The sequence below is a fragment of the Melopsittacus undulatus genome, chromosome 8 (assembly GCF_012275295.1).
Source record: "Melopsittacus undulatus isolate bMelUnd1 chromosome 8, bMelUnd1.mat.Z, whole genome shotgun sequence".
Taxonomy (NCBI): domain Eukaryota; kingdom Metazoa; phylum Chordata; class Aves; order Psittaciformes; family Psittaculidae; genus Melopsittacus; species Melopsittacus undulatus.
Window position 1 is genome coordinate 43167229 of NC_047534.1, and position 13403 is coordinate 43180631.

General features: G+C 38.3%; 1 protein-coding gene across 1 annotated transcript in view; it reads left to right on the forward strand.

Annotated features, from left to right (window-relative positions):
- The window catches only part of LRP2 (LDL receptor related protein 2), a 118320-nt gene that overhangs the window by 81008 nt on the left and 23909 nt on the right, over window positions 1-13403 (forward strand). Inside the window, exons 47-57 of the mRNA XM_005152772.3 lie at window positions 812-943; window positions 1569-1770; window positions 2218-2513; window positions 3016-3532; window positions 5889-6041; window positions 7070-7240; window positions 8366-8589; window positions 8977-9154; window positions 9904-10100; window positions 11982-12227; window positions 13134-13262. Coding sequence (XP_005152829.2) covers window positions 812-943; window positions 1569-1770; window positions 2218-2513; window positions 3016-3532; window positions 5889-6041; window positions 7070-7240; window positions 8366-8589; window positions 8977-9154; window positions 9904-10100; window positions 11982-12227; window positions 13134-13262 — 2445 coding nt within the window. The remainder of the gene's footprint in view (window positions 1-811; window positions 944-1568; window positions 1771-2217; window positions 2514-3015; window positions 3533-5888; window positions 6042-7069; window positions 7241-8365; window positions 8590-8976; window positions 9155-9903; window positions 10101-11981; window positions 12228-13133; window positions 13263-13403) is intronic.

The following is a 13403-nucleotide window of genomic DNA, read 5'->3' on the forward strand; positions in this document are numbered from 1 at the left end:
TTTACACTCAGAAGATATAACACAATGGGCTATGGAAAATGAGTAGTTCCTTTTTTTTTTAGCTTGAAATAAGTATATTCTGAGGTTTACTCACTGACTCTAAATAATATGAGTCACTGAGTAATGAAAGTCTTAAATACTTATATCTATGTGTGGAATATGAAGGCTTTTATTTGCAGCAATTGATTGCTCTTAATGTAATTACTGTTAATGTATAATCTGTGTCTTTGTAAGACTGTGATAGTGGTGAATCAGGTAACAAAAAGTAACAAGTATTTTGGTATTATATTGGATGTAAAAGCAGATGTTATGCTGTACAGGAAGTGTGTGTGCAGTATTGCATTTTTGGGAAAAATGGGATGCAGAGGAACGTTGCTGACAATATAAGGTATCATAGTATTGCAGTAAGCAAATCCTGTGTTTACAATAGAAACTAATGGTAATAAGTAGTGTGGCAGGGAAGAAAGTGAAAAGAAGTAGGTAATCTCTAGGGAAGAAGAGAAGGGGCTAACAGAAGTCACTGAGAATTGATATTACAAAATTCTCATTATTCTCACTATGAAAGCTGGCTTAACATAAAGCAGAACAGATTCTTATATGTTTTAAGCAGGGCTAATAGCTTACTTTGCTGGAGTTGCATGTTTAACATAAGAAAATGTCTTGCAGCTTATACCTTAACTAACCGTCTTACATTTAAACTTCTATTTTGCATGTCACTATCGTAAAATTCTCCCTAAAATATGTTTCTTGTTAGATTTTCATGGCAGTGCAGGTTAGTTTAAGAAGCAAAGTGATTGTTTTCATTTTTAAGTGCCCCAAGTGCGGACTTGTTCAAGCAACCAGTTCAGATGTGATGATGGCAGATGTATCCCAGCAACATGGATCTGTGATGGTGATAATGACTGCGGGGATATGAGTGATGAGGATCAAAGACATAATTGTGGTGGGTGTTTAATGCAAATACATACTGCTCTTTGTCCTTGCAAGTATTTATTAGAAAACAACCAACTGCAGAGTCCCACCCTCTTCCAATTTTTCTATTCATAAGGGTGCACATTAAGATAAGGTGCACTCTTCCTGTGCTTTCATTTTCATTATAGTGAGTTAAAATCAAGTATTTTACTGTGGGAGGGTAATTGTTCTAATTTTGCAATTACTCTTCTTTGAATTTTTGAGTTCAAATGGAGATATAATTAACCCGAGTTGTTTGTGTGATGTGGGAAGCAATAACAGTTTCATTTGAGATACTCCCTGATTGTCACACACTATGTCTTGTGTGTTATATTAATAACCACATGGTTCTGGCATAATTTCTTTAAAAATAAGCGTGCCTGTTTGGAGGGTAAACAAAGGGAAGAAGGTTCACCAAGCCTGGTCCTGCTCCTTACTTCTTTTAACAATAAATGGATATACTTGCCCTCCTTATTATTCTCTCTGAATGTGCAGCAAAGCATGGCTTTATTGTGGATTGAAGGTGGATAACTAGGCTGTGTGTGTGTGTAGTGGGAGAGGGTGTTATAGAATACAGAGTATAACTTAGTGTCTCAATGAACATGCTTTTCTTTCAGCAAACCGCAACTGCACGGCAGCAGAGTTCACATGTGCCAACAATCGACCCCCCCTCAGGAGGTGCATTCCTCGGGCATGGGTCTGTGATGGTGATGCTGACTGCAGTGATGCATTTGATGAGCACCAGAACTGCACACGAAGATCTTGCACAGAAAATGAGTTTACCTGTAGCAATGGCTTGTGCATTCGAAACACATACAGGTTTGTTACTACCTGAGCCACTGCAGGAATACTCAGAATTTGCTTAAAGTGAAGGAGATAATTCAAAAACTTTTTCATACTCTTTACTTGTTAAGTAGATCTACATGCTGTAATGATACTGTTTATCTGCTCCACATTAATGCATTAGTTTTAACTTTAAAATGCTCAGAAATTTTCTATGTTAATATTCCCAATACCATTAGCATTGCATCATTTTTCTTGTTCCTAGTAATGTCTCTTGGGGTGATTCTGTTCAGCTTGTAATGCATAAAAGGAATACAAGCAGATCTCAGAGAACCAGATTCTATATAATACAAACCTAATTTCCAAAAGTCTCTTTCATTGGAGCCAATACTATCTGGCTGCCTTTGGAAATCAGTAGAGTGTATCTATCTATCTGCCCTAAAGGTAGTGATTTTCTTATTATATTTGTTCATCCTTCTTCAGATGTGACAGGCGGAATGACTGTGGTGACAGCAGTGATGAAAGGGGATGCATCTATGAACCCTGTCAACAGCACCAGTTTACTTGTCAGAATGGGCGCTGCATTTCCAAGGCCTACATCTGTGATGGGGACAATGACTGTGGTGATGAATCTGATGAGCTAGAACATCTCTGTAATACACCAGAAGCAACTTGCTCTCCTCATCATTTTAAATGTGACAATGGAAACTGCATTGAAGTGGTTAAAGTCTGCAATCGCTTGGATGATTGCTTAGATAATAGCGATGAAAAAGGATGTGGTATGTGTAGATTGGTTTCTATTGTCTTATTTAATTTGAAATGCTTATGCAGCCTTAAGAAAAAGAATTCTTAAGACATTTGCTTAATTGCAATCATAGTCTATCTTATCTCAGAGGGATTAGAAGAAATTTTTATATCTAAATGTTTGTTTTAATTAAATAATACTTCTTATATTGTTTTAACAAACCATGAAAATTAGCTAATTACATAAACTAAATTTAGTTGAGACATTATGAATTGCCCTTTCATTTGCAAAATGCATACATTCATGAGTATGTATTTTCAATTCACTGTGTTTGGTGACAGACCTCTAAGGTGCTAGAACGATTTTGTATTAGATTATATTCTTTTCCTTGTTCCTTTATTACAGCAGCCCAGATTCATATTCAGCATTTCCAGGGCCTAGCAGAGAGAGAGAGAGAGAGAAGAGTACATTGGAAAGTGACTGCACTATTTTCTCTGCTAGCTGGTTTCTTGAATAGAACTCTTCTCCTTCCCCAGGTATAAATGAATGCAGTGACCCTTCAATCAGTGGATGTGATCATAACTGTACAGACACACAGACAAGTTTCTACTGTTCTTGTCATCCTGGCTATAAACTTATGTCTGATAAACGGACTTGTGATGATATTGATGAGTGCAATGAAACTCCATCAGTATGTAGCCAGATTTGTGAGAACACAGCTGGTTCCTACATCTGTAAGTGTGCCCCAGGCTATATCCGGGAGCCTGATGGAAAAAGTTGCCGGCAAAATAGTAATATCTCCCCATACCTTATTTTTAGCAACCGTTACTATCTGAGAAATCTCACAGCAGATGGCCAGTCTTACTCTCTCATTTTGCAAGGACTGAGAAATGTGGTGGCACTGGACTTTGACAGGGTGGAAAAGAGGTTGTACTGGATTGATGTGGGGAGGAAGGTCATTGAACGAATGTTCCTAAATGGAACAAATAAGGAGGCAGTGATAAGTGATGATGTTCCCAACGGGGAAGGTATCGCTGTTGACTGGGTTGGCAGGTAAGAAAATACACTTTCTGTCTTTCTGGGTTACTAAGAAAATTATGTATGAGAAAGTTTACCTTAGGGTTTTCTCCTACTTCATGTGAAATTCCTGATGAGAGCTGAAATAATTTTGTAGCGTGGATGCAGTCTTATATAAGTGGACTGGAATTGTTCACCACCATCTAATATGTTACATGACATTCTAACAACTGTCATATGAAGTATACTAAGGTTATATCAGAGTTGCTCTCTCATCAATAATGAAGTAGTGCTTATGACCCTTGGGAAAAACTTGTTAGGAAATCATTAATGAACAAACTAGGCAAGCTACCAGGTGGGGTGTCATGTGTGGCTATTGGGTAGGGATTTTGAGGTTAGGCTCTTTATTCCTTCGCTAGCATTTTCTGGAGTTGGGATGCAGGCCTCTCTCTATATGTAAACAATATGTTACAACAAGTAACTAGATTCCAATGAAGTAAGTAATAACACTAATGAAATTTGTCTCCTGTGCCAATGTGAAGAGCATGTTTCTTTTGCTCTTGAAAAATGCATCTTTAACACTCAAACATGATCCACATCACTAGAGCTGTGAGGGCAGTATAAGGTGGTGTAATTGGAAATCACTTTTCATTATTTTTAATTGCATGCTGTGTATCAGAAAGTAATCTGATTTACTTCCATAGAAACTGTCCTTACGTGGTGCTGTTTCTGACAGTGCTCTTGGCTGTGTTTCATCAGGTTTTGCTTTCTGAATGTAGTACTATCAGTATGAAAGGCTTAAGTATGATGGATCAGACTTTGCAAAATAATGAGAATAATGCAAAATGTCACATTTAGAACTTAAATGAGAGTGCTTATATGAATGTCATAGAATCATAAAACTTTTAGGTTGGAAGGGACCTCAAAGCTTATCCAGTTCCAACCCCTTGCCATGAGCATGGACACCTTCCACTAGACCAGGTTGCTCCAGGCCCCATCCAACCTGGCCTTGAATACTTCCAGGGATGGGGCATCCACAACTTCTCTGGCAACCTGTTCTAGTGTCTCACCACCTTCACAGTGAAGAAATTTTTCATAATCTCCCCTCTGTCCGTTTAAAGCCATTCTGCCTTGTCCTATCACTACATGTCCTTGTAGAAAGTTCCTCTCCAGATTTCTTGTAGGATCCCCTTTAGGGACTGGAAGGCTGTTGTAAGTTCTCCTCTGAGCCTTCTCTTCTCCAGGCTGAACAAGCTCAAATCTCTCAGCCTGTCTTCACAGGAGATGTGCTCCAGCCAGCCCTCTGAGCGTTTTCACAGCCCTCTTCTGGACTCAGTCAATATCACTATAATATTTTTTGTTTTTAAACCCCTTTGTCTCTAAACCTAATGATACTTAATGTTGCCTGCAGTCCCAAATGCTTTATGATTCATGGAGAGATGAGGAAGGAAAAGTCTGTTTTTAGCTCAAGTGGTCCTACTGCTCCATTGTTAATACAGTTGCTGAATTATTTCAGCTACCATTAGTTAAGTCATAAGTCAGTTTTTGATTAGATGTTTCATAAGGGATGGAGAACAATACAATGGTTGATGAGTTTTTCCACTCATTTTCAGCACAGGGAGAGGACTGGAGGATGTCATGAAGTTCAGGTTGGGAAGAATATCTTGTCCTCTTCCCTAGTGGGAATGGTACTGCTTATGGTGGTGTAGACAGAGATTCTATCTGTCAGGCTATACCTGGAATGGCCCTGTGGATGCTGACCAGCTGTGCAAACAATTTCAAAATAGCTGCTGTATTTTTAATTAAATGCTTTGTTTTGGTGCAGGCTTTTAAAAATCATTGCTTCAGCTGCATGATTTAATTGACTGCAGCTGTGTACACTTCTATGCAAAGTAATAGAAAAGTTAGGAAATTTTAGGTGAAGTTTAAATTTGGCACTTGAACTGCATCTTTAAAGGAGAACCTGCCAGGTATTCTACCTGTTTGATGAGAGCAGAGGTGGCAGCATGGAACAGATATGATCCTTTCCAATACCTCACAGCTGTGGTCAGAAATTATTGCACTAGGTGTCTGTTTTGCTGGCCATTGTTGGTAGGAGGGAAAGGGAAGAGGAGTTTAGGGATTTATAGGCAAATGACATATAATTACTCAAATGTGCAATGGCAAGTTGGAATTTGGCACGAATGACTGTGGATCCAGGAACACCAGGAGGGAAAAGGGACGTCTGGAGCACTGTGTAGAAGAGATGTCAGTTCAGTATGTGGATTTTTCCTTTAGAGTGGATATATTGCTTTTAGGATAAGAAAAAACCCAAACCCTAAAATTTTTAGATGCTGTGAAGCAAAATAAACCAAAAAAAGCAAATAAGAGTAAATAAATTAAATCATTTCAGAAAATTGTACTGGGTGGATGCCTACAAAGATTGTCTCTATGTCTCTGAACTTGATGGAAGATTTCGGAGAAAGCTAGTGGACCGGTGTGTGGATGCCAACAACACTTTCTGCTTTCAGTACCCCAGAGCAATTGTTGTTCATCCAAAATATGGGTATGACACTTCATGAGTGATTTTCCTTTCTTTTGCAAATAGTCTTGCACTGTCTTTGAAAATCTGAACTAAATTTTGCTTGCCTGCACTTAAATTTGCAGGGCAGTAGATCTTATTTACAGCTTAGGAATCAGATAGCATTGAAAGTGGAATTTGGTTCCATGTAAACAAAGAAGTTTTGATTGCAGGGCTAAAAAGATTGTTGGAAGTGTGTGTGATTTGATAGATGGTGGGGCTGCCAGTTCTATTCTTTGAAGGTGACTGTGATCATGCAGTTGTCTGCTGTAGCAGAGTAGCAAATCATAGAATCATAGATTCATAGAATAGTTTGGGTTGGAAAGGACCTTAAGATCATCTAGTTCCAACCCCCCTGCCATGGGCAGGGACACCTCACACTAAACCATATCACCCAAGGCTTCATCCAACCTGGCCTTGAACACCGTCAGGGATGGAGCATTCACAGCTTCCCTGGGCAACCCATTCCAGTGCCTCATCACCCTTACAGTAAAGAACTTCCTCCCTTATAATCAATCTAAGCTTCCCCTGTTTAAGTTTTAATCTGTTTTCCCCTTGTCCAATCACTACAGCCCCTAATGAAGAGTCCCTCTCCAACATCCCTGTAGGTCCCCTTCAGATACTGGAAGGCTGCTATGAGGTCTCCATGCAGCCTTCTCCAGGCTGAACAGCCCCAACTTTCTCAGCCTGTCTTCATACAGGAGGTGCTTCAGTCCCCTGATCATCCTCGTGGCCCTCCTCTGGACTTGTTCCAACAGTTCCATGTTCTTTTTATGTTGAGGACACCAGAACTGTACACAATACTCCAAGTGAGGTCTCTCAAGAACAGAGTAGAGGGGCAGGATCACCTCCTTCACCTGCTGGTCATGCTAATATAAATATGTTAACCTTTTTATTATCTCCCTCAATCTATGCTTTAGTTCTTTTGCAAGAAATACTATATTTGAGTGTGGCTTCTAATATTTACTTCAGCACATTTCTACCACAATCCTAACTATTAATTATTTGAACAGACAGATCTACTGGACAGACTGGGCAGATCGAGCCTATATTGGACGAGCAGGCATGGATGGCAAGGAGAAGACAGTGATTATTTCTTCAAAGTTAGAGTGGCCCAATGGACTTACCATAGATTACACCAATGACAAGCTCTACTGGGCAGATGCCCATCTAAATTACATTGAGTATGTATGCAGAAAGAATAAAACAAGTGAATAATTGCTCATGTCATATTGCAGTGGTAGCATTTATAGATGCTGTAAGCATCACACATATTTCTACCTACTGAGTGTAGAAAACAAGAGTCAGAAAGTATGGAGTAGTAGGTGATACAAATTACTAGATGACACAGTAGTAAAAATTATAGCAAAAAGATTCACAGCCTGTACTCAAATATGCAACTTCTCTATATCTAGATGTACAACCTGAACCAAAGCAAAACTGAGTATTAAAATAACTACTTTTTCCAACTTAATAAATTAGTATACAAGTTGTTAGATGTCTGAATGTTTGTCCATAGGTATGACATGGAATTTCCTGTTAGCATCTGGGGTATTTTTTGTTAGCTAAGAAAAATCTATTAATTGCTTCTAGTGTCAGAAAATTTCCACTGGAATAGCAGTAAAAATTAGGAACTAGCATTTGTGATTCTTGTCAAGGCATTGAAATACTTTAAAAGCAACCCTTTGTATTTATATTACTATTTATATTTGTATTCATATTTACATATATATTTAGATTTATCTTTATTCTTACTTTTTTTCTGGAAGCCCTTTCTATGCTGAAGCTTTAAAGCCATGTTTTTAAAAATATGTACTAATTATATAATTTGCCTCTAAAGCAAGGTGTTACTAAAAATATAAAATGTTATTAAAGATATCAGAGGAGACTCTAAATCAGAAACACATGTACAATTTAGGAATATAGGAGGCCATTTATTGTCTTATGTGTTCCATTAGCAGTCTGAATGATCCAGGCAAGCTAGTCTCCTATGTGACAAAAATAACTTGCTCTAAGGCAGCAAATGTGCAAGATTTCATTTTTCTAGATGATATGCTTCTGTTGGAGCACTTTACATTTCAGCGGATGCTCCTCTATTCCATTTATTTGCTTAAAATAACCCATCATACTTTCCTGCGTGTTTTAAAATGTGTTCATTGAGGACAGTGATCGCTGGGGACTAAATAAGCTACAATTCCACATTGCATGATCCTGGACACCAAAAAATGAAGTACCATAAGCATACATAATAAAGATGTGAAGATGTTTTAGCATTCACATAAATGTTTTGCATATTTTCCTTTGTGTAGATATTCTGACCTGGATGGGCATCATCGTCACACAGTATATGATGGGACTTTACCTCATCCATTTGCAATAACAATATTTGAAGACATGATATACTGGACTGACTGGAACACAAGAACAGTTGAAAAAGGAAATAAATATGATGGATCAGGCAGGACTGTTCTTGTGAATACCACACACAGACCATTTGACATCCATGTTTACCACCCATACAGACAGCCCTTTGGTAAGAAAACAGATTTAGATTTTCATTTAACTGTTATCCAGAGACTTATTGTGAAAGGTCTTGGGGGCACTCAGCTTTTGTCTTTTCTGGGAATAAAATGTGCAGAGTAAATATAGACCTTTACAATTACAAATTGCCTTTTCTTTCAATAGTGATGACTGGAAATGTGTAATTTTAAATTCATTTCTGAAATGTCATGGCTAAATAGCATACATTTCCTGTATATGAAATCATACATTTGTCTCGCTAGTTTCTGGTATTCAACTTATTACATTTAGGCTTTCAATACAGTATTAGAGGAGTCTATTGTACATTGAGACCTTTGTGTCCTGTTTTTTGTCCTGGGATTTGCAAAGTACAGTAATATTTATTCTTCTATTTTACCAGTAAATAATCCTTGTGGCACCAACAATGGTGGTTGTTCCCATCTGTGTCTGATAAAAGCTGGTGGTCAGGGTTATTCCTGTGAATGTCCTGATAACTTCATGATAGTACAGTTTGGAAACACAGCCCACTGCCTTCCCATGTGCTCTAGCACCCAGTTTCTCTGTGCAGACACTGAGAGGTAAGTTCACTGCTCACTGTCTTATTTTTCAAAGATGTAAGGATACATCTTGCAGTTTAGTCTCTTCAAAAGGACATGGAGCTAGGGATCCCTTCCAGATATATAATATCCAGATATATATATAATACTTCCAGATTAATTGTTTAAATAGTACTTTGTACTTTTCTTCTTGTTATGTGGCATTGCTAATGTAGCAAAGGTTGTGTGTTAGAAATGTGTACCTCTATGAACCATCTCCAGTTGAATTCACAAACCTAGGACCTTCTCTTATTTTTTTGTTCATCTTTTGCAATGTATCTGTTTCTGCCAAATATATGCTGTCTGCCAGTGACCCAGGAAAGTAATTTAGTTGGTGTGGGGGTGCATTTCCAACTCTCTTTTTCTGAGACAGCTGCAGTAGAGGGAGAGAAATGGTGATAAAATGTGCTGATATTGTATCACTCTGGAGTCTATGAGGCAGACCTGCTTGTTGGGTGGCCTTTTGAAACAGTGTTACAACGATACTCCCTAATGAAATTCTTGTGCTAAAGCTCAAGTGAATTAAAATATTACATTAAAAATCCAATTGATAATTGTTTTAAAAAGCATGAGAGGTGGTTACCATAAATATATATATAGAAATTAAAATGTTCTTAATTTGCTGTTAACTTTCCTCTAGAGACTCACCAATATCAGCTGTTTCTGGTGATAGTATTGTGGTTGTATAGCTGCAGAGACATATCAAAGAAAACACTGTCTTCTCTTTGTAGGTGTATTCCTATCTGGTGGAAATGTGATGGACAGAGGGACTGTCGAGATGGCTCTGATGAGCCCCCTACCTGTCCACACCGATACTGTCCTGTTGGTCAGTTCCAGTGTAATGATGGGAACTGCACAAGTCCACATTTCCTGTGCAATACCCAGCTAGATTGCCATGACAGATCAGATGAAGATCCTGTACTTTGTGGTATGTTGCAACTAATAAATTTAAGTGTTTTGCCAGTACAAAACATGTAAACTGTGTGTAAATTTCAGAATAATTATCCCATATTTGTAGTGACAGAACAAGGGAAAATAGTATGAAACTGAAAGAGAGTAGATTTACATTAGCTATGAGGAAGAAATTCTTTGCTATGAGGGTGGTGAGACACGGGAAAAGATTGCCCGGAGAAGCTGTGACTGCCCCATCCCCGGAACTGTGCAAGGCCAGGTTAGGCAGGGCTTTCATCAACCCAGTCTAGTAGAAGGTGTCCCTGCTCATGGTAAGGGTGTTGGAAAGAGATGATCTTTAAGGTCCCTTCCAATTCTAACCATTCAATGATTCTGTGATTTTACAGATGGAAAGGCGAGATAGACAGATGCACTCTTTATTAATCTTGCACCTGCTAGAGCAATTCTCCTTTGTGCAAAAGCAGGGTACAGGAGATCAAAAGTATAAAAACAAATCAAAATATCAAAACACAAGCATTTTCTACACCTTTGAGATAGATTTGCACTGATGTAAATTTCAGTCTGAGGTATAAAATACTAGAAGCAGGACCTATGTTGTTAAGTAAACCATGGTGAGTATGAGGAATCCAAGAATTCCTAGTGCTAGGTCAGTCTACCAGCTATGCTAATTTTACCTGTATTGTGGAGCTTTGTAATGATGGGACCAAATTATTTCACCTTCTGCATCGCAGTGCATGTGGGAAGATTTGTTTTGGAGAGTTGTGATTTCTAAAATACTGCTTGTGGTGGCAGTATTTTAGAAATGTAGCCTAACTATGCTCGTGGAATTATGTTATTTCCTTAGAAACTGTCTTATTCCACATACTTATGTCTAACTTAAAAAAGCATATCCTTAGTTCTCTTTTTTTTGTAAATAATGTAGTTCTGGCAGTTGTAAGCTCAGTAATACAAAGGGGAAGTGGTGGTGGGGAAAGCAGTGTGGTTGTATAATTGGTAGTTTCATTGTCTTCTATTAGCAAAGTGTTTCTAACAATGACAGAAATGTCAATTTTACCTGAGTTTCAATAGCTAAGCTCTTGAGTGTGGCACAGGGGAACATTGTATAAGTAGAAATGTTTCAGCTGGATAATGTGTCACTGGTTTTAACGTACTGGGTACAATAAAAGTCAGTTTAGGTCTATATAATTTGTTCTGCTTATCTTGTGCATGGGAATAGAATCATTTAGTCTAGATAATGTATGGAAATTGTAACATACTGTTCCTTCTTGAACAGTTTGGCAGTGTATATAAAAAAAGTAGAAGGGTGGTGTCCAGTGAGACATATAAAGTCTGGAAGGAGAGATCAATGTTAACTCCTATTTTCATAGACCTTCAGAGCTCCCCCAGTTTGCCAGCACTGCTGACATTAGATTACAGTGTTTTGCCTTTGGGAATAGAGATTGTACACGTATAGGTTGTGGAGCTGATATTATCATGGTCTTCTGTTTTCTGAGATGTTCATTCATAGTCAGAGGAACAGGCTCATCAGGTAATGAATATCTAAGATGGTTGTACAGCCAGAGCTGTCACAATGTCACTTAGCTCCTCTGCAAAGTGATGGGAACCCCTGCCATGTCATGTTTGAATGCTGGCTTTACTCCCCTATGCCTTAGGAGCTATCTGTTCCACTCCTAGAAAAATGTAGACTCATAGTATGCTTGTCTCAAGACGGCTGTGGGAAACATGCCATGTGACATTAGAAATCTGTACCTTAACTGGGCAAGTAAATGTGGTTTCTAGTTTTTACTGGCTTTCTTTCTAACTTTTGGTGTAGACATGATAACTGCTTAATCAACCTAACAACAGCTGACTGTACTGCAAGTTTCAGTATCCTAACAGCAGTTTTGTATTCCTTCAGCTAATCACCAGTGTGAAACTCATCAGTGGCAGTGTGCAAATAAACGATGCATCCCAGAAGCCTGGCAGTGTGATAGAGAGGATGACTGTGGTGATAACTCGGATGAAGATAGTACTCATTGTGCCAGTAGAACCTGTCCCCCAGGCCAATTTAAATGTGACAACGGCCGCTGCATCCCGCAGTCCTGGAAATGTGATGTGGATGATGATTGTGGTGATAACTCTGATGAGCCATTTCATGAATGCAGTAAGCACACAGCTGTAGTAAGCTGCCTACATTATAGTGCACCAAAAGCAGAACAAACTGCATTATTTAACTTTCCTGAGGCTTAAAATTCATTGGAAAGGCATGTTTTCTGCAAGCTAATTGCAGTCATGTAGTAAAGAGTGTTAGAAAAAAGAGTATGTGCTAATTCACTACTTATTCTTGAAAGGAAGAAAGCTTATTTATGCTTCCCAAATTATCAAGAACTGGTAGTGTCTCGCTGAGTTACCTGATGCTAGCAGCATCCTTTGCTTAGTGTCTGTCAACACTTTGTAAAAAGGATATATGCTGATCCATGGCCTATGTGGAAGTAGTGAATATCAATTCATCAGTTTTTACCTTGTTCCATTTTGGAGTCTGACATATACTTATTACAAAATCAAAATGAATTTTCATTTCTTGAAGCTCATGTTTCTCAGGACGACAGGCATATGAATAAAAAGCTTACAGGGAGAACAAACATAGAGCACAGTCTAGCCTATATTTAACAGTAGGGTTTTCCTTTGTGCTCCAGCATCTCTCTTTGAGTTACTGGCCATCTGGAAGAACTTGTGACCAAGTTTGGGCACCTGAGGATAAGCTGCCTCTTCTGGTTTCCAGGCTTAGGGCTTCTATTACCACCATTACCAGCTCTAAAGACTTCAGGGAAAAACACACTGAATGACATTTGAACCTTTCATGGGTTTGTAACACATTCAAAGTACAAGCAGCACAAGTTGAAAAAATAGTAAAATCAGATACATTTAACACTTTACAACACTGACATTAGCAGATAGTTCTTTTTAATAGAAATAATGACTATAAATTATAATAGATTTTGAAGGGCAAAATAACAAGGAGGAAAGTTTAATGTCTAAGTAACACAACTTTGACAATTGCCTCTTTCAGTGGGCCCTGCCTATCGGTGTGACAATCACACACAATTCAGCTGTAGAACCAACTACCGCTGTATACCGTTGTGGGCAGTGTGCAATGGGAATGATGACTGCAGAGACAACAGTGACGAACAAGGCTGTGGTATGTTTGGAGAAAATAATTTCATCATAACTTTGTACCTAAAATATTTCTTTAGTTTACAAACACTTCAGTTTTCTCAACAGCTTCACTAACAATGTACCTAGGCATGTTTTGGTTGATATCAACTAATTATCTTGGTAG